General features: G+C 40.6%; 2 gene segments (V, D, J or C); both read left to right on the forward strand.

Annotated features, from left to right (window-relative positions):
* The first annotated feature begins 605 nt into the window (after positions 1-605).
* On the forward strand, positions 606-9,785 carry LOC139341872 (Ig lambda-2 chain C region-like). The segment is given in 3 exon segments: positions 606-660; positions 8,464-8,547; positions 9,466-9,785. Coding segments are annotated over 3 exon segments (459 nt in total).
* Positions 9,786-15,038: 5,253 nt separating this feature from the next.
* On the forward strand, positions 15,039-21,068 carry LOC139341873 (Ig lambda-2 chain C region-like). The segment is given in 2 exon segments: positions 15,039-15,060; positions 20,749-21,068. Coding segments are annotated over 2 exon segments (342 nt in total).
* The last annotated feature ends 4,019 nt before the right edge of the window (positions 21,069-25,087 follow it).

Raw genomic sequence — 25,087 nt, forward strand, 5'->3', positions numbered from 1 at the left:
TGAAATGTTGCTGAGAGAATCAACCTGTGAAACAGCAGCAGGCCAGCGTCCAGATGAGGATGGTGATGAGAGTCATGCTGCTTGTGCTTTCTGCTGTGTTGACTGACAGATGTGTGTCCTGCAGTGTTGAACTCACAGGACTATAAACCTTCTCAGTTCACTGGAGGATCAGCTGACCATGCAAAGCCTCCTCTCTATGGAAATCATCTCTCTGCTCTCAACACACTCAAGGCAACGTGGATTTAAAATGTTTGAATGTAGCTGTAAAAGCAGATTGTTTATCCTTCTTAATATAAAACTATTTGTGTTAATACTGTTGGATGTTTGTGATATTTTCTCACATCAACTGTTTTCTTGAAAAGATGAAATGTTACTCTTCAAATTTAACTTAAAGCTGCATTTTCGAAACTGTCTGAACGTTTCAGTTTTATTTAGATTCATTGTGGTTCTGCTTGGTGACTCTTGTGTTGTGTTCACTGGACCAGTTATCCTCATCATCAGTCTCTTCATCGACCCTCTGCACCTGCAGCAGGCCATTTTCACTTCAGTCCAACTGAAGGAGGTTTTTGTACGGCTCTGAATCACTGTGTGAACACTCCACCACCATGGTAGCCAAGACAGTAGTAATCTCCAGCATCTTCAGCCTGAACACCACTGATGGTCAGAGTGTAGTGAGAACCAGATCTACTGCCACTGAATCGAGACGGAGTTCCCGAGAAGCGACTTGAGGCATCATATATGAGAAGTTTGGGAGCCTGTCCAGGTTTCTGAAGGTACCAACTGAGATCAGCACCAATATCTGAACTCCCTGTGGCGCTGATGGTCACAGTCCCTCCAAGACTAACAGACTTGAATTTGTCAGTCTGAGTCAGAAACTTGTTGGCAGAAGACTCTGAAATGGGGAAAGAAAAACAATGTTTAAAGGCATCTGAAGCAGCAGCTCAGGTTTTAAAAGAAGACAACAACAAACATGTTCAAAGCAAAACTAAAGACGAGAGAAGCGACTGAATTTACTCTGAACATGTAGAAAATCTCTCACCCTGACTCAGAAAACCCAACATGACAATCAGAGTTATTGGCAACATCATCCTGATGCAGTTTTCAGTGTGAGTGCATGAAAACAGTTCAGACTCTCTGTGACACAAGAACTTAAAGTGTGAGGAGCAGTGATGCATCAAAGTCATGCAAATATAGTGAAGAAGGCAAACACACACCTGTTCATGTGAAACAGACACAGCAGAGGTGAGGTGGAGCCACACTTCATCATCTTGACCATCATTCAGACATTAAAGGTCCATCTAGAAAATGTCAACTTTATTTTCTTCTTTATGTTTCGTCTCTTCATTGTCAACAATCTCCTTGTCACTTCTTTATGTTCTCCTCATTAATATATTTATAGCACCCCCTGCTGGCAGACTGTATCAACACTAAACTCAATGTGAGCTGACTGGAGATTTGCAGTGATGATTTTAAAACTTCACTCAATCAGTTTTTTGACCTCAGTAATCTACCAATTTATATTTGGATGAACACCGTATTTACAAATCTTGATGTTAAGTATTTATGCTGTTCTGATTATTGAAAATGACCCGAATGTAATAACTGTATTTTCAAAGACAGCAGGAAGCAGCAGACGAGACTGTGCTGACCTCACACAGCAGTGTCTCCTCCATTGTCAATAAACACTCAAACTCAGCAGCAGACGTGACCTGTTGTCCAAACTACTCAGGCTGCTTGAAAGATCCATCATCACCACCAGCCTCAGTACATATAACCTGTAACCACTCATATAACCAGAGAGAGCAGTAATAGTCAAGGGCAAGATTTTTAATTCCACCTCAACATCTGTCTTCAAGACCACAAAAGGAATCCCTGACTCTCCTCCAGTTCTCCTCAGAGTCCTTTCTGCCTCGACTGCAATGATCATCTACCACAGATCACGATTAGCTAAGGAGGCAAAAGGCTAAACAACCGGTTTGAGGGATATCTTATCATCTCATGTTTGTATAGTAAAAATGATGCTATAGCCAGGAACCAGTTAGCTTATCTTAGTATAAAAACTAGAAGCAGGGGGAAACAGCTAGCCTGTTGATGGGCAAGTAAATCATTCCATCAACATCTGTAAGTGTCAGTAATTAAGAGATTCCCATTGGGAAGAGTTTGTGACCCTCGGACAGAGCCAGTCTAGAAGATTCCCCCTTTGGTGATTATTTATGCTAAACTAAGCTAACGGGTTATTGGCTGTAGCTTCACATGGAAATATTTTACAAGATTTCTTATTCATAATTTCAACTGGCACAACAATCTGTGGGCTGCTGGATATTATAGCAGTGACTTGGTGACATGGAATAAAAATAAAAATATGTTAAAAAGATTGGAGGAGCTGTGAATGGATTGAGTGTAAATAGATAATGTTGTTATGCTTTATGTAATTGCTATTTTGGTTATTTTTTAATTGTTTATTTGTTATTTAATAATTACAAAGATTGTGATAGGACACATGGATGTGGCAGTGATATGTGGTAAGTTAGATCAACACCTTTACCTGTGTGGCAGATAGACACAATGAGTGAGAGAGGGGGTGAGTGGGTCGCCGTACTTTTTGTTGACTGCTGTTTTAAATGCTGTTTGAAAACTGTGAATTATTTTGAATGTATTATCGCCACATTATTCTGAGTTTATTGTTTTCCTATAATAAAAGTTATGAATGTATTTATGATCTCAGCTTATCTTTCTTTGGAAGCGCGTCAAAACCGTCAAACAAGGTCCTAACTCAGCCTCTCAGCGACTTTTACTTCAGTTTCCATTAGGGTAGGCCTAGTCGCTACAAAGATGAATTCATCATTACATGAGTGATTTTCCCATGTACTCAGGTGCGTTGCCCTCACCTGTCTCCATAATGGAAATGCAAGTGATACCGATGTATATGGGAAATGAACATAATGGGTTGTTGGTTCCAACAATGATTGTATAACAGTTTATGAAATACCCGAAGAGATGGAGATTTCCCATTGAGTTACTGCAGGACACAGAATTTATAAAATTTGCCAAAACACGTATTAACAACTATTTTGAAATTAATCTTAATCAGACTGACGCCTGTGTTAGATGGGAGGCATTTAAAGCATATATCAGAGGGGAAATTATTAGTTTTACGAAATCTAAAGCCAAAAAACAACGTATGGAAATGGAAACAATTGAAAACCAAATTAGATTGCTAGAACAGGAATTGTATAATAATTAGAATCAGCAGAAAGCAAAGGACTTACAAATTATGAGAGCTAAATATAACAAATTATCTATAGGAAAAGTTGCAAAAAATTTAATGTGGCTAAAACAATCTTACTACGATCAAGGAGAGAAATGTGGTAAACTGTTGGCTTGGCGAAAAAACAGTCAGACAGAGCGATTAATAGCATCAAGACACCTACAGGTGATATAACTTCAGATCCACTGGAGATTAACCACGCTTTTAGGGATTTTTATGAGACCTTGTATACATCAGAACGAACAGATGATTTAGACCGTCAAAATTCTTTTTTGGATCAATTGGGATTTCAGACTTTGTCAGAAAATGAACAACAGGAGTTGGATTGCTGTCTAACAATTAAGGAATTAGCAGAAGCCATTCAAAGTATGCAGAGTGGAAAAGCGCCAGGGCCAGACGGCTTTCCAATTGAATTTTACAAGAAATTTGGGGAGAAACTTCTGGCCCCATTATTGGACATGTATAAGGAATCCTATACAAAAGGAATACTCCCTCCATCTTTGAGACTTGCAATAATAACTTTAATTCTGAAACCAAGCAAACCATCAAATGAATGTTCCTCTTTCAGACCTATTAGTTTGATGGGATGTGATGTCTTGGATTGCAGCTGCGTCTCCTGCCTTGGCCCTGCCTGACATCCACTGCAACTACTACTACTGTTATTACATCCACTGTCACTGTTACTGTGATTGCATGTCTGTCTCTCTGTCTCTCTGTCTCTCTCTCTCTCTCTCTCTCTGACTGCATTTCTGTCTGTCTGTCCGTCCGTCCGTCCGTCCGTCCGTCCGTCCGTCCGTCCGTCCGTCCGTCTGTCTGTCTCACTCTCCCTCTCTTGCTCTTCCTCTCTCACCCAACCGGTCAAGGCAGATGGCCGCCCACCCAGAGTCTGGTTCTGCTCGAGGTTTCTGCCTGTTAAAAGGAAGTTTTTCCTCGCCACTGTCGCCGAGTGCTTGCTCATGGGGGAATTGTTGGTTTCTTTGTAGATAAAAGAGCTTGGTCTGTACCAGCTCTATATGGAAAGTGTCCTGAGACAACTTCTGTTGTGATTTGGCGCTATAGAAATAAAATTGAATTAAATTGAATTGAATTGATATTAAAATACTCTGCAAGGCCTTAGCCAGAAGACTGGAGTTGTATCTCCCTCGCCTCGTTGATAATGATCAAAATGGCTTTGTCAAAAATAGACATGGATTTCATAATATTCAACGTGTTCTGAATATAGTGTATGCAAAATACAATTCTAGAGATACAGCTGTGTTATCTTTAGATGCACGCCAAGCCTTTGATAGGATTGAATGGGGTTTTCTTTTTAATGTGCTCCCACGGTTTGGAATTGGTGCAAATTTTCTGAGATGGATAAAGCTCTTGTACACAAACCCAACTGCTGAAATATTGACCATTATTAATATTTCTAAGCCATTTACTCTTCACCGATCAACTAGACAAGGGTGTCCGTTATCGCCTTTGCTATTTGTGTTGGCTATTGTGCCCTTGGCTATGGCCATAAGAGCTTGTGAAGGCATTGTGGGCATAAATATTGGAGGATATGAACATCACATAGCCTTGTACGCGGATGACATAATTATTTTTTTTAACAAACTTAAAAGATAGTATCCCCCAATTAGTGAACCTAATTGAAGCATTTGGAATCATATCAGGATATGAAATAATGTTTTTGAATGAAAATGAAAGATTACAGCCAATTGTAGATACACCATTCGCAATTCCCAAAGAAGGTTTCACATATTTAGGTATTAAAATTAGTTCTGATGTAAAAGAAACAGTTTCTTTAAATTTTGACCCCTTGGTGGACGAGGTGAGGGAGATGCTAAACCGATGGACCAAGATGCCTATATCCATGATTGGTCGCATTAACATAATCAAAATGTTAGTCTTACCAAAGTTTCTGTATCTATTTCAATCACTTCCGCTTGCTTTACCTGACACCTTTTTTCATAATATCAATAATATGCTGAATCAATTCATATGGAATGATAAAAAGCCCAGACTACAACTAAGGCTATTATACTTGCCATATGAAAGAGGGGGGCTTCGGCTCCCCAATCTAAAACTCTATTATTGGGCCGCTCAGCTAATGACAGCCATGTTTTACTTCTCAGCGGCTTCTGTTCCTGCTTGGGTGACTATAGTGGAGGCATCAACACTTGGACTTCCTCTTAACCTTTATTTATATTCAGCGAGTGTCAGAAAGCTGGTTAAACAAACAAAAAACCCTTTTCTTCGAAATACCATTTCGGTGTGGTACTCTGCACACAAACACATCGGATTGCGCCATGCACATGCGTCTCCTGCCTTGGCCCTGCCTGACATCCACTGCAACTGCTACTACTGTTATTACATCCACTGTCACTGTTACTGTGATTGCATGTCTGTCTCTCTGTCTCTCTCTCTCTCTCTCTCTGACTGCATTTCTGTCTGTCTGTCTGTCTGTCTGTCTGTCTGTCTCACTCTCACTCTCTTGCTCTTCCTCTATCACCCAACCGGTCGAGGCAGATGGCCGCCCACCCAGAGTCTGGTTCTGCTCGAGGTTTCTGCCTGTTAAAAGGAAGTTTTTCCTCGCCACTGTCGCCAAGTGCTTGCTCATGGGGGAATTGTTGGTTTCTTTGTAGATAAAAGAGCTTGGTCTGTACCAGCTCTATATGGAAAGTGTCCTGAGACAACTTCTGTTGTGATTTGGCGCTATACAAATAAAATTGAATTGAATTGAATTGAATCAGAGACACACCAATATTATCACAGTTTACCCCTATATGGGGCAATAACTGTTTTATACTGGGTAGAGCAGATGGTGGATTTAGGATGTGGTTGAATAAGGGTATTGAAAAAATTTCAGATTTGTATATAGAAGGCAACTTGATGTCATATAACCAACTGTGTGAGAAATATGATATTCCAAAAAAACACTTCTTTAAATATCTCCAGCTGAAACATTTTATTTTATCTATGCATAAACAATCGCTGTCTGTACCTCCACTAACGAAAATTGAGGAAGTGACTCTATCTCACATGGATGGTAGAGGACAATTTTCATTGTTCTATGAGTTAATGTTAACACATTCAAAAGAATCATCTTCCAGAAAGATGGAGGCATGGATAATTGATATAAAGGAGGACATTCAGGTAGCTGACTGGGAAGGGGCTTGTTCTAAGGCTCAGACCCAGTCTGTTAATACCAAATTTAAGCTGCTACAACATAAATGGTTGATGCGCACTTATCTTACACCCTGCAGGTTGAACCACATATACCCTATTGTACCTGATACTTGTGTGAAATGTAGAGAAGCAAAAGGCACCTTAATTCATTGTTTATGGGAATGTCCAAAAATATACCAATTCTGGAAAAATGTATTACACTGTGTGGGTCTCGTAGTTGGAAGAGATGTCCCTTTGCGAGCCAAAATATGTTTATTGGGAATATACCCTGAGAACTTTGTTGTGTCTCAACAGCAGTCACTGCTTATTGACTTTGGGCTCTTACAAGCCAGAAGGATAATAGCATTAATGTGGAGAAATGTGGACACACCTTCTATCGGAAAGTGGACATAGGAACTGATGAACTGTCAGGCGTTGGAGAGATTAACATATATTGTAAAAAAGAAAGAAAAGAACTTCGTCCACTTGTGGAGACCTTATATGGACTTTCTGGAAACTCATGACCTTGCAGTGTGATTACTCATATGACTATTATTGTTATTATTTGTGTCTGTTTGACTTTATGTTTTTTTGTTTTTTGTTTTTTGTTTGTTTGTTTTGTTTTGTTTTGCTTTGCTTTGGCCAGATTGGGGGATAATATATAATATTTCTCATGACATTAGTCAAATTGTCAAAATTCAATTCATGTGCTGAAAAATATGCTTAAAAAAATAACAGTTTATGAAATGAGAAAAATATATGAGTGTGAATGTGTATTATTGTTTGTGCTTGGTGAGGTTACTGTCAGCTCTGTGTTCAGTGCTCTGTGTCAGAGTCTCTTCCTCTTCAGCAGCTGCAGTCGCTTCCTGCTGTAACAGCTCAGTGTCTCTGCAGTCTGACTGAGGGAGGTTTTTGTACAGCTACAAATCACTGTGTCAACACTCGAGCACTGTTTATATAGTGGAAACTGTGACAGTAATAAACTGCTGCATCTTCAGTCTGAACTCCACTGATGGTCAAAGTGAAGTCGGAGCTGCTTCCACTGCCACTAAACCGAGCTGGTGTTCCTGAATGATGTGTGCTTACAGATTTAATTAGGAGCTTTGGAGGCTGTCCAGATTTATGTTGATACCAGGACATACAATCACCATTACACCATGGAGTAACAGGTTCGCTGGTTTTACAGGTGAGGGTGACAGTGGATCCTGCAGTCGATGTCACTACTGGAGGCTGAGTCACAGTCACCTGACCGCTGCATCCTGCAGACAAAAACACATCATTCATTTATCAGCACAAAGAAATGAGAGAAAAGGCAGCACATCATATTTGAAATGTTGCTGAGAGAATCAACCTGTGAAACAGCAGCAGGCCAGCGTCCAGATGAGGATGGTGATGAGAGTCATGCTGCTTGTGCTTTCTGCTGTGTTGACTGACAGATGTGAGTCCTGCAGTGTTGAACTCACAGGACTATAAACCTTCTCAGTTCACTGGAGGATCAGCTGACCATGCAAAGCCTCCTCTCTATGGAAATCATCTCTCTGCTCTCAATACACTCAAGAAACGTGGGACACTAAATCAGGAGAAATACTGTTTGGATTGACACCATCTATGATCTTAATGGAACACAAGGAAATATTTATATTACAAGTGCAGTTGAGGATTTAAGGAGAAGTTTGTGTCCACTGTGGCTGGTATGATGTGTCTGTTTGTCTGCCTTTCATTTACTGACAGGGTTCACTGCAGATAAATAATGTCATTCACTTCTGCTTATTGTGAGTTTGTAAATGATCAGAATTAAAAAGCATCATGTTCATTTAACCAAGAATCAACTGATAGAAAACTGTGAAAAAAAAAAGACTTTATTACAAGAAGACTGTCATCGTTTGTCTGTCAGGTGCAGAAAACTAAAGAAAAATGAAAGAAATAACCTTCATTTATACAATAATTTCAATCCATATCACTTAAAATGCTTTGCAGCTTCAGAAAAATATGATTTTATTTCTGTCAGAGACTTTTTTCAGTGTGTAGATGCTTGTTGACAGTGCAGGAGGTTTTTGTACGGCCACTTCATCAGTTTGTATCACTGTGGTACACTTTTGGTGGAGGAACCAAACTCATCATTGACTGTAAGTATCACAGATTTATCATTTTTACAACATGAAAGATCAAACTTATTGTGTGAAATGAGCTATTTACATCAGAAATTATTGAAGGAGTTTCAAATGTGTGTATTTATTGTTATTTATCAAACTTGGCTGAAATCGCAATTTGGCTTTCATTGTGCAAACATTAATTTTATTATTGTGTTTCTGATAATATTAAGGTTAAATAAATGCCAAATAAGTAAAATTTTCTCATATATTATTTTCAATTTAGTTTTTATTAGACAAAATGTGTTTGTGGAATTGGTCTGAGGAAAAGTTTAATGCTAAAAAATAACATCAGATTTCTTATTTTTACATTCAAACAGTTATTAAAATAAAATGAAATGAAATCTATTTATAAAACAAATAAGTGAGTTTATCTGTAGATGTAGTCCAGCTGTAGTTTGTGTTCACAGTTCGTTAGTTTAAAGTGGTGAAAAGGAAGTGAAACAGACAGATGACAAAGTCTTTAACTGGATTCAGATATTACATTTTGAAAAACAAGAAAATCATTGAAGGCATGAATTATTTACTGTCAGACATTATAAATTAGACATGAAGATGTAATTTCATGATCATTATTCTAAATATTTCTTTATATTTACACTCATGTTGCATATGATTGTCTAATTCTGAGTGATTTGTGACGAGCGCCTCAGTCAAAGATTCATCAGTTTAAATGTCAAAATGAGATCAAGTTTGAGCATTTAGTTTTATTTGTTAGCGCCTCATTTGGTCCCATCTGTCACCTCCTCTCCTCTGTCTGATCACAGTATGGTGCACACAGCTCATCCACAGTTGTGTTAACCTCTGTCATGTATGCTCAGTGTGTGGTGTTGAGCTGTGTGTCCTACAGTGGGAGTTAATCTGCTCCTCGTGTGTCTCTGCTCTCCCCTCCAGCTGGCTCCACGGTCAGGCCCTCGGTCTCTCTGCTTCCCCCCTCCTCTGAGCAGCTCTCCGGGGGCTCGGCCACGCTGGCCTGCCTGCTGAGCGGCTACTCTCCTCAGGGAGCCGTGGTGAGCTGGGAGGTGGACGGTACGCAGGTGACAGAGGGGGTCCTGAGCAGCTCCGAGGAGGAGAAGAGCGGACGCTACAGCAGCAGCAGCACCCTGAGCCTGAGCAAGGAGCGCTGGATGGAAGGAGAGCTGTACTCCTGCAAGGTCCTCCATAAGGGCCACAGCCAGACCCAGTCCCTCCACAGGAGCCAGTGTGAGGCCTAGAGGGGCCCAGGACAGGAGCTCTGGTTGGGGGGAGCAGGAGGAACACACCTGCTGCTCTCATCAATATGACTTTTAATGTTTGCAGAGGAAACTAAAGCTTTGTGTGACAGAGAACAACACTGCTGTAAAGTGTTGGACAACAACGACTTAGAGAGAAATGTGTGTAGCTCAGCAGCTGGATGTGAGTGTGCTTCATAACTGTCATGTTGATGGTTGATGTTTGTGCTAATAAAGCTTGAAGTGATGAACAACTTGATGAAGTGTTTGGTCTTTTATCTCTTGAAGAGCAGCAAGAAATTAACTGCTTTTATAACTTCAGCTGATTCACTCTTGGACCTGTCCCCCCTGGCCTGACCGTCTGCTCAAATGATTGGATCTCTCACATTTGTCTGTGTTACTCTGTTGGAAAGATCATTAAACTGATTCAACTCTTCATCATCTCCCACCTCTTTCTCTGAGTCACAGTGTTTGGGTCTGTTTCTTGATAAAAACCTCACAACTTCAGTGATTGTACAGGTTCAACAAACAAAATGCAACATGTGCGTCTCTGAGCTTTAGTGGTGATGTTCAGCTGATTTTTGTACCTTTGGATGGAGCCAGGCTTGATGGTTACCAAGACTCCAGTCATCACACAAAGCTAAGCTAAGCGGCCACTGGCTGTCGTCTCATGTTTGATGGTCAGAGATGAGAGTGGCATCAGTCAGCAAAAATATGAACAACCTCTGACAAAGATAAATGTGTTTGTTCAAAGGAATAAATGACATGTTCAGAGTTATGTGGATTACGGTGTCAGTGGAAAGTGATGGAAAAACAAATGATGGTAATGTGTGGAAAATAAACATGAGATGTTGGTGATCATAACAATGTTAGTTTCACAGTTTCTGACATGGAATAAAAATAAAACTATCTAAAAATATAAATCACACATATATGAGTGTGAATGTGTAGTTTGTGCTTGGTGAGGTTACTGTCAGCTCTGTGTTCAGTGCTCTGTGTCAGAGTCTCTTCCTCTTCAGCAGCTGCAGTCGCTTCCTGCTGTAACAGCTCAGTGTCTCTGCAGTCTGACTGAGGGAGGTTTTTGTACAGCTACAAATCACTGTGTGAACAGATTAGCACTGTTTATATAGTGGAAACTCTGACAGTAATAAACTGCTGCATCCTCAGTCTGAACTCCACTGATGGTCAAAGTGAAGTCAGTCTTGCTTCCACTGCCACTAAACCGAGCTGGTGTTCCTGAATGTTGTGTGCTTACAAGTTTTATTAGGAGCTTTGGAGGCTGTCCAGATTTCTGTTGATACCAGAACATAGCCTCACCATCAGACCATCCATATACAGGTGTGCTGGTTTTACAGGTGAGCGTGACAGTGGATCCTGCAGTCGGTGTCACTACTGGAGTCTGAGTCACAGTCACCTGACCGCTGCATCCTGCAGACAAAAACAAATCATTCATTTATCAGCACAAAGAAATAAGAGAAAAGGCAGCACATCATGTTTGAAATGTTGCTGAGAGAATCAACCTGTGAAACAGCAGCAGGCCAGCATCCAGATGAGGATGGTGATGAGAGTCATGCTGCTTGTGCTTTCTGCTGTGTTGACTGACAGATGTGAGTCCTGCAGTGTTGAACTCACAGGACTATAAACCTTCTCAGTTCACTGGAGGATCAGCTGACCATGCAAAGCCTCCTCTCTATGGAAATCATCTCTCTGCTCTCAACACACTCAAGGCAACGTGGATTTGAATCTTTTGAATGTAGCTGTAAAAGCAGATTTTTATGCTTCGTAAAATAAAACTGTTAGTGTTAATACTGTTGAATGTTTGTGGCAGTCAGTGATGATTTTCTACCAACTGTTTTGTTGTTAAAATTTAATTCTGCATATTTAACTTAAAGCAGCATTTTAGAAACTGTGAGTTTCTTCTGACTTAGAAAACCCAACATGACAATCAGAGTTATCTGCTCCTCAGAGATAAACTGACAGAGATGGGAGCAGGCTCACACCTGGTGGTCTGGATTACAGTCTATCTGACAGACAGACCTCAGTATGTGAGACTGGGGGACTGCAGATCTGACACCGTGGTTTGCAGCACAGTCGCACCGCAGGGGACCGTGCTCTCTCCTGTCCTGTTCACCCTGTACACATCGAACTTCTAAGACAACTCAGAGTCCTGCCACGTGCAAAAGTTCGCAGATGACACTGCTATCGTGGGCTGCATCAGGAGTGGACAGGAGGAGGAGTACAGGACGCTGATCCAGGACTTTGTCACATGGTGCGACTCCAACCACCTGCACCTCAACACCACCAAGACCAGGGAGATGGTGGTGGACTTCAGGAGACCCAGGCCTCATCCGGAGCCTGTGACCATCAAAGGGGACTGTGTGGAGATTGTACGGACCTACAAATACCTGGGAGTGCAGCTGGATGACAAAATGGATGGACTGCCAACACAGATGCTCTGTGCAGGAGAGGACAGAGCAGACTGTACTTCCTCAGAAGGCTGGTGCCCTTCAACATCTGCAAAAAGATGCTGCAGATGTTGCACCTGACTTTGGTAGCAAGTGCCCTCTTCTACGCAGCAGTGCGCTGGGGAGGCAGCATCAAAAAGAGTGACGCTACACGTCTGGACAAACTGGTGAGGAAGGTGAACTCTGTGGTGGCCACAGAGCTGGACAGCCTGACATCTGTGGCAGAGGAGCAGCTTCAGTGACAGGCTGCTGTCACTGTCCTGCTGCACTGACAGACTGAGGAAGTCGTTCCTCCCCCATGCCATGCGGCTCTTTAACTCCTCTCAGGGAACGTTAAACATTAATGTCAACATTCCTCAATGTTCTGAATGAAATCTGTACAACACTCTGTTCAACATGCACCTTCACTTGCATTCTGTTTGCACTGGACAGTTAAACTCTGGACATCTCATTTAAACTCATTTGAACACTTGACATTTAAACTTGCGTTCTGTTGCACTGGACATCTTCACTTTTAATCCTGTTTACACTCAAAATGTGGACATTTTTACTTTTAACTTTGAATTCTTTACTTGCTGTGCTTTTACATTATTTATTGCATGCCATTTACTTGGAATATGCTGGAACTTGTAAATATGCTTTGGGGATGAATAAAGTATCTATCTATCTATCTATCTATCTATCTATCTATCTATCTATCTATCTATCTATCTATCTATCTATCTATCAGGAGTCAGCAAACATAAAAGCTGAGCCACATGACCGACCTCCTCTCCACCATGGAGACCTGGAAAGAGGACAGACTCAGAGACGGAGAGAGAGACAAGAGGACAGACTGAAGCTCCTGGAGGATAAAGATCTGAATTTAATTAGAAACTGATGTGACACCACTCATGTGACAGGAGCACACACAAAACATGTTTAAAGGCATCTGAAACAGCAGCTCAGGTTTTAATAGAAGACAACAACAAACATGTTCAAAGCAAAAGTAAAGATGAGAGAAGTGACTGAATTTACTCTGAACATGTTGAAAATCTCTCACCCTGACTCAGAAAACCCAACATGACAATCAGAGTTATTGGCAACATCATCCTGATGCAGTTTTCAGAGTGAGTGCATGAAAACAGTTCAGACTCTCTGTGACACAAGAACTTAAAGTGTGAGGAGCAGTGATGCATCACAGTCATGCAAATCTAGTGAAGAAGGCAAACACACACCTGTTCATGTGAAACAGACACAGCAGAGGTGAGGTGGAGCCACACTTCATCATCTTGACCATCATTCAGACATTAAAGGTCCATCTAGAAAATCTCGACTTTATTTTCTTCTTCTTCTTCATGTTTCGTCTCTTCATTGTCAACAATCTCCTTGTCACTTCTTTATGTTCTCCTCATTAACATATCTAAAGCACCCCCTGCTGGCAGACTGTATCAACAATAAACTCAATGTGAGCTGACTGGAAATTTGTGGTGATGATTTTAAAACTTCACTCAATCAGATTTTTGACCTGAGTAATCTCCCACTTTATATTTGGATGAACACTGTATTTACAAATCTTGATGTTAAGTATTTATGCTGTTCTGATTATTGAAAATGACCCGAATGTAATAACTGTATTTTCAAACACAGCAGGAAGCAGCAGACGAGACTGTGCTGACTTCACACAGCAGTGTCTCGTCCATTGTCAATAAATACTCAAACTCAGCAGCAAACATGACCTGTTTTCCAAATTGCTCAGGCTGCTTGAAAGATCCATCATCACCACCAGCCTCAGTACATATAACCTGTAACCACTCATATAACCAGAGAGAGCAGTAATAGTCAAGGGCAAGATTTTTAATTCCACCTCAACATCTGTCTTCAAGACCACAAAAGGAATCCCTGACTGTCCTCCAGTTCTCCTCAGAGTCCTTTCTGCCTTAGCTAAGGAGCCAAAAGGCTAAACACCCAGTTTGAGGGATGGCGACTAACTTTAACTGGTCCCCACAAAGCAAACTATACCTGTATTTGTCAAATACACTGAGGTGTGCAGAAGTGAAAAAGGGTTTGATGCTGCATTAACCACCTCAGCAACTCAGCACAACCATCATCTCTTCCAGCACTGATGTGAAACACACTGATCCATCCAGACCTGCTGTTGTGAATCATTTCATCCTACAAGATGTGGAACAAACCAATACAATCGGGAAGTGGGGGTGTGGCTTTTTGAGGTATGATCCATAAGATCATGACATATGATCAAAACTACAAGCCACACCAGCTTGGATGGCCATGATATGTCTAATTATCTCATGTTTGTATAGTAAAAATGATGCTAAAGCCAGGAACCAGTTAGCTTATCTTAGCATAAAAACTGGAAGCAGGGGGAAACAGCTAGCCTGTTGATGGGCAAGTAAATCATTCCATCAACATCTACAAGTGTCAGTAATTAAGAGATTCCCATTGGGAAGAGTTTGTGACCCTTGGACAGAGCCAGTCTAGAAGATTCCCCCCTTTGGTGATTATTTATGGTAAACTAAGCTAACGGGTTACTGGCTGTAGCTTCACATGGAAATATTTTACAAGATTTGTTATTCATAATTTCAACTGGCACAACAATCTGTGGGCTGCTGGATATTATAGCAGTGACTTGGTGACATGGAATAAAAATAAGTATGTTAAAAAGATTGGAGGAGCTGTGAATGGATTGAGTGTAAATAGATAATGTTGTTATGGTTTGTGTATTTGCTATTTTGGTTATTTTTTATTGTTTATTTGTTATTTAATAATTACAATGATTGTGATAGGTCACATGGATGTGGCAGTGATATGTGGTAAGTTAGATGAGCACCTTTACCTGTGTGGCAGATAGACACAGTGAGTGAGAGAGGGGGTGAGTGGGTCACCATACTTTTTGTTGACCGCTGTTTTAAATGCTGTTTGAAAACTGTAAATTATTTTGAGTGTATTATCGCCATGTTACTCTGAGTTTGTTTTCTTATAATAAAAGTTCTGAATTTCAGTTTCATAAGTGAAGTAAGAATGCATAAGAGAGGAGGCAGAGTCGCCATTTTGTTTAATGATAGTATTCAATGCAAGAGTCTCTTATGGTCAGTTTGAATCTTTTGAGTATGTTGCCATTTAATCAAAGTCTCCCTGTCGATCATTTTTTGTAACTACAAACCCCTAAAATACAATGCAAAGTTTTCTGATGAGTTTGCCAATCTACTGTCTGTTGTTTGTATTGATTTTGACTGTGTTGTGTTAGTGGGTGACTTCAACATTCATGTTGACATTCTCAAAGATGAATGTGCTAAAGAACTTTTAAACATTCTGGATGATTTTGACCTATCTCAGCACGTAACACATTCAACACATAACATATTAGATTTGGTTATCTCCAAAGGGCTTAATATCTGAGGTTGTGGTGAGGATGTTGCTCTTTCTGATCATTACTGTGTGTCATTTAAAATGGCCACATCTGCTATTCTTAACAAAAGTGGAACAGAGGTAATCAAAAAGCGTTATATTAATGATAACACGTGCAGTCTTCACTCAGTCTTTTACACCATCACCAACACTGCCCTCAGCTTCAACTGATGACCTTGTAAATAGTTTCAGTTCCAAAGTTATGACTATATTGACTCCATCGCCCCAATTAAGACCAAAATTTTGTCAGGAAGGAAAAAGGCACCTTGGAAAAACACCACACCAGTCAAAGTCCAGAAAAGAGTCCGCAGACAGGCAGAGTGCAGGTGGCGAAAAACCAAACTCCAGGTTCATTATGAGATTTACAAAAACAGTCTCCACACCTATAACCATGAACTAAAGAAGGCAAGGCAAGCATTCTTCTCAGAGATTATCAACAGAAACTGTAATAATGCCCGCACTTTGTTTTCTGTTGTGGATAGACTGACAAACCCCACAGCATCAGTCCCTCCTGAACTGCTATCCAACAAGTCATGCAATGATTTTGCAGCCTTTTTTACAGATAAAATGTCAAGGATAAGACAAACAGTGAGCAGCTTCAGCTCAGGCAAAATGATCTGTGCCTTCTTGTTCTCCAGTTAATCTAGCACATTTTAACCTTCTAGAGCAGGCATGTCAAACTCATTCCACAAAGGGCCATGTGGCTGCAGGTTTTTCCTCCAACCAATCAAGAGCACACAGTCTGACCAATCAGCTGTCTGAAGACTGAGATCAGCTAATGAAATGAGTCAAGTCTGGTGTGCTGCTGCTTGGTTGGAAAGAAAACCTTCAGCCACTCGGCCCTTTGTGGAATGAGTTTGACATGCCTGTTCTAGATCATACAAGGCTGAAAGAAACTGTATCACAGTAAAAATCCACAACATGCTGCCTTGATACTCTGCCAACAAACTTTTTAAAAAAATGTTTTTCATTGCATAGCTCCATATGTGTTGCAGATAATAAATAATTCTCTTCAGTCCGGTCAGTTTCCCCAGGCCATGAAAACTGCAGTAATAAAACCTCTCCTAAAAAAAACTAATCTGGATGCTTCAGTAATAAGTAACTCCAGGCCAATATGAAATCTTCCCTTTCTAGGAAAAATTATTGAAAGGGTTGTTTTTCAACAAACACATGCTTTCATGATGCAGAACAATCTCTTTAATGCATTTCAGTCTGGATTTCATCCACACCACAGCACTGAGACTGTACTTATCAAAGTTTTGAATGACATACATCTGAATAATGATGCTTCCAAAACCTCAGTCTTAGTATTATTAGATCTCAGTGCTGCCTTTGATACAGTTGATCATGACATACTTCTTGACAGACTGGAAAAGTGGGTGGGACTTACTGGCACTGTATTACACTTGTTCAAATTCCCTTTACAAGATAGAGACTACTTTGTGTCAATTGGTGAGCATGTGTCTGAACGAAAAAAGATGATGTGTGGAGTGCCACAAGGGTCCATTCTTGGACCACTTCTTTTAAATATCTACATGTTGCCCCTAGCTCAGATTATGGAGCGTCATAATATTTCCTATCATACTTACACAGATGATACACAACTTTATATTTCTGTGTCACATGACATCACATGACTACAGTCGTATTCATCAAATCAATGAGTGGATGTGCCAGAATTGTCTTCAGCTTAATGCAGATAAGACAGAAGTGATTGTATTTGGCCCCAAAAATGAAAGGTCAAAGATCAGTGCTCACCTCAACTCCATGTCACTGACAACAACAGATAAAGCCAGAAATCTTGGTGTAATTATTGATTCTGACCTGAATTTTAACAACCTTTTAAAGCTCATTACCCAATCAGCCTTCTACCACCTGAAAAATATAACCAGAATTAAGGGATGTCTGTCCAAAGAAGACATGGAAAAACCTGTTCGTGCATTCATTTTCAGTAGGTTGGACTATTGCAATGGAGTCTTTACTGGCCTAAACAAAAAAAACAAAAAAAAAGAATTAGGCAACTACCGCTGATTCAAAATGCTGCTGCACGAGTCCTTACAAACACCAGAAAAATGGACCATATCACACCAGTCCTCAGATCACTACATTGGCTTCCTGTGAGACAAAGAATAGACTTTTAAAACTTATTGTTGGTCTACAAAGCATTAAATGGTCTAGGAGCAAAATACATTCTACATCTATTAGCTCCATATGAAGTATCCAGACCCCTCAGGTCATCAGGGACAGGTCTATCGTGTGTTCCCAGAATGAGAACCAAACAAAGTGAAGCAGCTTTCAATTATTATGCTCCTCACCTGTGGAACATTCTCCCTGCACACCTGAGGTCTGCACCAACTGTCAGCTCATTTAAATCAGGGTGGAAAACATTATTATTTGCTACAGCTTTTACTTAAAGTAAATATATCTGCTCAATAATTTTAATCATTCTAAAGGCTAAATTATTTTTCTTTTACTGGCTTCTGTTTTTAATTTTCCTTTAAATGTATTTTATTTTTCTATTCTCTTCTAATTTCTTTCTTTCTCTCTTTCTTTGAAATGGATGACTTTGATGGATTTTTATGCTTCTGTAAAGCACTTTGAATTACCTGGTATATGAATTGTGCTATACAAATAAAATTGCTTTGCCTTGCCTTGCCTTGCCTTGCCTTGCCTTGCCTTGCCTAAAAGTTTTTATGATCTCAGTTTATCTTTCTTTGAAAGCAAGTCATACAACCGTCAAACGAGGCCCTACCTCAGCCTTTCAGTGACATTTACTTTTTCCAGTAGGCTAGGCCTAGTCGCTACAAAGGTGAACACACTATTATATGAGTGTGAATGTGTAGTTTTTGCTTGGTGAGGTTACTGTCAGCTCTGTGTTCAGTGCTCTGTGTCAGAGTCTCTTCCTCTTCAGCAGCTGCAGTCGCTTCCTGCTATAACAGCTCAGTGTCTCTGCAGTCTGACTGAGGGAGGTTTTTGTACAGCCACAAATCACTGTGTGAACACTCCACTGTGGTAACTCTGACAGCAATAAACTGCTGCATCTTCAGTCTGAACTCCACTGATGGTCAAAGTGAAGTCAGATCTGCTTCCACTGCCACTAAACCGAGCTGGTGTTCCTGAATGTTGTGTGCTTACAGATCGAATTAGGAGCTTTGGAGGCTGTCCAGATTTCTGTTGATACCAGTGCATTCTCTCAGCTCCATAACTGCGTCTATCAACAGGTTTGCTGGTTTTACAGGTGAGAGTGACAGTGGATCCTGCAGTCGATGTCACTACTGGAGGCTGAGTCACAGTCACCTGACCGCTGCATCCTGCAGACAAAAACAAATCATTCATTTATCAGCACAAAGAAATGAGAGAAAAGGCAGCACATCATGTTTGAAATGTTGCTGAGAGAATCAACCTGTGAAACAGCAGCAGGCCAGCGTCCAGATGAGGATGGTGATGAGAGTCATGCTGCTTGTGCTTTCTGCTGTGTTGACTGACAGATGTGAGTCCTGCAGTGTTGAACTCACAGGACTATAAAACTTCTCAGTTCATGGAGGATCAGCTGACCATGCAAAGCCTCCTCTCTATGGAAATCATCTCTCTGCTCTCAACACACTCAAGGCAACGTGGGACACAAAATCAGGAGAAATACTGTTTGGATTGACACCATCTATGATCTTAATGGAACACAAGGAAATATTTATATTACAAGTGCAGTTGAGGATTTAAGGAGAAGTTTGTGTCCACTGTGGTTGGTATGATGTGTCTGTTTGTCTGCCTTTCATTTACTGACAGGGTTCACTGCAGATAAATAATGTCATTCACTTCTTTTTTTTTTATGAGTTTGGAAATGATCAGAATTAAAAAGCATCATGTTCATTTAACCAAGTATCAACTGATAGAAAACTGTGAAAAAAATGACTTTATTACAAGACCACTGTCATCGTTTGTCTGTCAGGTGCAGAAAACTAAAGAAAATGAAAGAAATAACCTTCATTTATACAATAATTTCAGTCAAGATCACTTAAAACGCTTTGCAGATTCAGGAAAATATTATCTTATTTTTGTCAGAGACTTTTTTCAGTGTGTAGATGCTTGTTGACAGTGCAGGAGGTTTTTGTACGGCCACTTCATCAGTTTGTATCACTGTGGTGTACTTTTGGTGGAGGAACCAAACTCATCATTGACTGTAAGTATCACAGATTTATCATTTCTACAAAATGAAAGATCAAACTTATTCTGTAAAATGAGCTAATTACATAAGAAATGATTGAAGGTGTTTGAAATGTGTGTATTTATTGTTATTTATCAAACTTGGCTGAAATCGCAATTTGGCTTTCATTGTGCAAAGATTAATTTTATTATTGTGTTTCTGATAATATTAAGGTTAAAAAATGCCAAATAAGTGACATTTTCATGTATTTTTATTTTCAGTTCAGTTTTTATTAGACAAAATGTGCTTGTGGAATTGGTCTGAGGAAAAGTTTAATGCTAAGAAATACATCAAATTTCTTATTTTTACATTTAAAAAGTTCTAAAAATTGAATTAATCTATAAAACAAATAAGTGAGTTTATATGTACATGCAGTCCAGCTGTAGTTTGTGTTCACAGTTCGTTAGTTTAAAGTGGTGAAAAGGAAGTGAAACAGACAGATGACAAAGTCTTTAACTGGATTCAGACATTACATTTTGAAAAACAACAAAATCATTGAAGTCATGAATTATTTACATTAGATTACATTAGATACATTAAATTAGACATGAAGATTAAATTTCATGATCATTATTCTAAATATTTCTTTATATTTACACTCATGTTGCATATGATTGTCTAATTCTGAGTGATTTGTGATGAGTGCCTCAGTTGAAGATTCATCAGTTTAAATGTGAAAATGAGATCAAGTTTGAGCATTTAGTTTTATTTGTTAGCGCTTCATTTGGTCCCATCTGTCACCTCCTCTCCTCTGTCTGATCACAGTATGGTGCACACAGCTCATCCACAGTCGTGTTAACCTCTGTCATGTATGCTCAGTGTGTGGTGTTGAGTTGTGTGTTCTACAGTGGGAGTTAATCTGCTCCTCGTGTGTCTCTGCTCTCCCCTCCAGCTGGCCCCACGGTCAGGCCCTCGGTCTCTCTGCTTCCCCCCTCCTCTGAGCAGCTCTCCGGGGGCTCGGCCACGCTGGCCTGCCTGCTGAGCGGCTACTCTCCTCAGGGAGCCGTGGTGAGCTGGGAGGTGGACGGTACGCAGGTGACAGAGGGGGTCCTGAGCAGCTCCGAGGAGGAGAAGAGCGGACGCTACAGCAGCAGCAGCACCCTGAGCCTGAGCAAGGAGCGCTGGATGGAAGGAGAGCTGTACTCCTGCAAGGTCCTCCATAAGGGCCACAGCCAGACCCAGTCCCTCCACAGGAGCCAGTGTGAGGCCTAGAGGGGCCCAGGACAGGAGCTCCGTGCTGGGAGGGAGCAGGAGGAACACACCTGCTGCTCTCATCAATATGACTTTTCATGTTTGCAGAGGAAACTAAAGCTTTGTGTGACAGAGAACAACACTGCTGTAAAGTGTTGGACAACAACGACTTAGAGAGAAATGTGTGTAGCTCAGCAGCTGGATGTGAGTGTGCTTCATAACTGTCATGTTGATGGTTGATGTTTGTGCTAATAAAGCTTGAAGTGATGAACAACTTGATGAAGTGTTTGGTCTTTTATCTCATGAAGAGCAGCAAGATATTAAAGCTTTTATAACTTCAGCTGATTCACTCTTGGACCTGTCCCCCCTGGCCTGACCGTCTGCTCAAATGATTGGATCTCTCACATTTGTCTGTGTTACTCTGTTGGAAAGATCATTAAACTGCTTCAACTCTTCATCATCTCCCACCTCTTTCTCTGAGTCACAGTGTTTGGGTCTGTTTCTTGATAAAAACCTCACAACTTCAGTGATTGTACAGGTTCAACAAACAAAATGCAACATGTGCGTCTCTGAGCTTTAGTGGTGATGTTCAGCTGATTTTTGTACCTTTGGATGGAGCCAGGCTCGATGGTTACCAAGACTCCAGTCATCACACAAAGCTAAGCTAAGCGGCCACTGGCTGTAGTCTCATGTTTGATGGTCAGAGATGAGAGTGGCATCAGTCAGCAAAAATATGAACAACCTCTGACAAAGATAAATGTGTTTGTTCAAAGGAATAAATGACATGTTCAGAGTTATGTGGATTACGGTGTCAGTGGAAAGAGATGGAAAAACAAATGATACTAATGTGTGGAAAATAAACATGAGATGTTGGTGATCATCACAATGTTAGTTTCACAGGTACTGACATGGAAAAAAACTATGTAAAAATATAAAACACAAATATATGAGTGTGAATGTGTAGTTTGTGCTTGGTGAGGTTACTGTCAGCTCTGTGTTCAGTGCTCTGTGTCAGAGTCTCTTCCTCTTCAGCAGCTGCAGTCGCTTCCCGCTGTAACAGCTCAGTGTCTCTGCAGTCTGACTGAGGGAGGTTTTTGTACAGCTACAAATCACTGTGTGAACACCCAAGCACTGTTTATGTAATGTTCACTCTGGCAGTAATAAACTGCTGCATCTTCAGTCTGAACTCCACTGATGGTCAAAGTGAAGTCGGAGCTGCTTCCACTGCCACTAAACCGAGCTGGTGTTCCCGAAATTCGTGTGCTTGCAAATTTTATCAGGAGCTTTGGAGGCTGTCCAGATTTCTGTTGATACCAGTGCAAATACTCTCCAGCACTGCCACTATAAACAGGTTTGCTGGTTTTACAGGTGAGCGTGACAGTGGATCCTGCAGTCGATGTCACTACTGGAGGCTGAGTCACAGTCACCTGACCGCTGCATCCTGCAGACAAAAACACATCATTCATTTATCAGCACGAAGAAATGAGAGAAAAGGCAGCACATCATGTATGAAGTGTTGCTGAGAGAATCAACCTGTGAAACAGCAGCAGGCCAGCGTCCAGATGAGGATGGTGATGAGAGTCATGCTGCTTGTGCTTTCTGCTGTGTTGACTGACAGATGTGAGTCCTGCAGTGTTGAACTCACAGGACTATAAACCTTCTCAGTTCACTGGAGGATCAGCTGACCATGCAAAGCCTCCTCTCTATGGAAATCATCTCTCTGCTCTCAACACACTCAAGGCAACGTGGATTTGAATCTTTTGAATGTAGCTGTTACAGCAGATTTTTGCTTCTTCATATAAAACTATTTGTGTTAATACTGGTGAATGTTTGCGACAATCAGTGATTATTTTCTAACAACTGTTTTGTTGTTGAAATTTTATTCTGCCTATTAACTTTACGGTGCACTTCAGCAACTGGGAATTTGTTGCAGTTTATTTAGATTCATTGTGTTTCTGCTTGATGACTCTTGTGTTGTGTTCACTGGACCAGTTATCCTCATCATCAGTCTCTTCATCAACCCTCTGCACCTGCAGCAGGCCGTTTTCACTTCAGTCACACTGAAGGAGGTTTTTGTACGGCTCTGAATCACTGTGAGAACGTTGAATCACTATGGTAGCCAAGACAGTAGTAATCTCCAGCATCTTCAGCCTGAACACCACTGATGGTCAGAGTGTAGTGAGAACCAGATCTACTGCCACTGAATCGAGACGGAGTTCCTGAGAAGCGATCTGAGGCTGCGTATATAAGAAGTTTGGGAGTCTGTCCAGGTTTCTGAAGGTACCAACTGAGAGCATAACCAATATTTGAACTCCCTGTGGCGCTGATGGCCACAGTCCCTCCAAGACTAACAGACTTGGATTTGTCAGTCTGAGTCAGAAACTTGTTGGCAGAAGACTCTGAAATGAGGAAAGAAAAACATGTTTGAAAGCATCTGAAGCAGCAGACAACAACCAACATGTTCAAAGCAAAAGTAAAGATGAGAGAAGCGACTGAATTTACTCTGAACATGTTGAAAATCTCTCACCCTGACTGTGAGGAGCAGTGATGCATCAAAGTCATGCAAATCTAGTGAAGAAGGCAAACACACACCTGTTCATGTGAAACAGAAACAGCAGAGGTGAGGTGGAGCCACACTTCATCTTTTCTATGTTGTTTCCTTGCAATCTTTTCCTCTTTCCTCATCCACACATTAACTGGTATGTGGTGCCCCCTGCTGGCAAATGGATTTACACTGGACACAGCAACCAACACTGTTTGACTCACTCTGATCTGATCAGGTGATACATTTATAGTGAATAATTGTACAGTAGCAGACAGGCGGGCATGCAAACCCATCTCAATGTGTTATCTTGTCACATTCATGGAGGCAGGTATAAATCATAGCCTACATGTTATACAGGTTATATTAGGTTTTTCTATTACATTTTTTATTAAACTTAAATCCTGGAACCAGACCACTGTGCACAGACATAAATGCACTACTGAAGCACAACAAAGAAGACAAATCTAACATGCTGTATGTCTGTTCTGAGTCTTGACTTTCGTTATAAATTTACCTTATATTACTACACATCAGAAATACATCTACCACATCTGCTACAGTCATCTCTGATCCAAGCTGCCTTTTTTTCTTAGTGAGAAAGACTGGGTGTATAACTGAACATCTGGAGCTGTAAAAGGGAACCAAACCTGACTGACAGGGCCATGAGTTTCACTTCCCCTTTAACTGAGGATGAACTTCCTGAAGTCTCTGTCGGTTGCAGTTGTGCTTTGGGTGACTGTGCTATATTTAGATGAACAGTGGCACATCTGAGAATCTCCTACAACAGGTCAGAGCTGCAGCACAGCAATCCATAAGCTGACGGAGGTGTTTGTGCAACTTTAGTCAAGTCAATCAACTCAAGTCAAATCAATCAGTGTCTCACTCTGAATGTGGGCAGACACTGCTCTTTGTAGTTGCATCTCTTTGTAGTTGTCTTGTATCTCTTTGTAAGTTTTGCATCTCTTCCCAGTTGTTTTGAGTTTCTTTGTGGTTGTTTTGGATCTATTGGGGCTGATTTGTGTCATTTTGCATCTCTTACGTTCGTGTCCCTTTGAGGTCCTTTTAAAGTTGTTTTCTGCCTCTTTAGACTCATTTTGCGTCTCTTTGAACTTGTTTTGTGTCTCTTTGTAGATGTTTTGTATCTCTTTGAAACAGTTTTGTGTCTGCAGTCATTTTGCTTCTCTTTGAAGTCATTTTGTGTCTCTTTGGGGTTGTTTTGCATCTCTTCAACATAATTTTGTGTCTCTTTGAAGTCTCTTTGGGGTCATTTTGCATCTATTTGTTATTTTGCGTCTCTTTTTGGTTGTTTTGGATTTCTTTGTTGCCAATTTGTGTCACTTTGTTGTCATTTTGCATCTCGGTTTCATTTTGTTTCTCTTTGAAGTTGTTTTGTCTCTTTGCAGTCATTCTGCTTCTCTTTGACTTTGTTTTGTGCATCTGTTGTCATTTTGCGTCTCTGAAGTTCTCTGTTGTAGTTTTGTCTCTTTGAAGTTGT

This window comes from Chaetodon trifascialis, chromosome 14 (genome assembly GCF_039877785.1).
Source record: "Chaetodon trifascialis isolate fChaTrf1 chromosome 14, fChaTrf1.hap1, whole genome shotgun sequence".
In the NCBI taxonomy this organism is placed as follows: Eukaryota; Metazoa; Chordata; class Actinopteri; order Chaetodontiformes; family Chaetodontidae; genus Chaetodon; species Chaetodon trifascialis.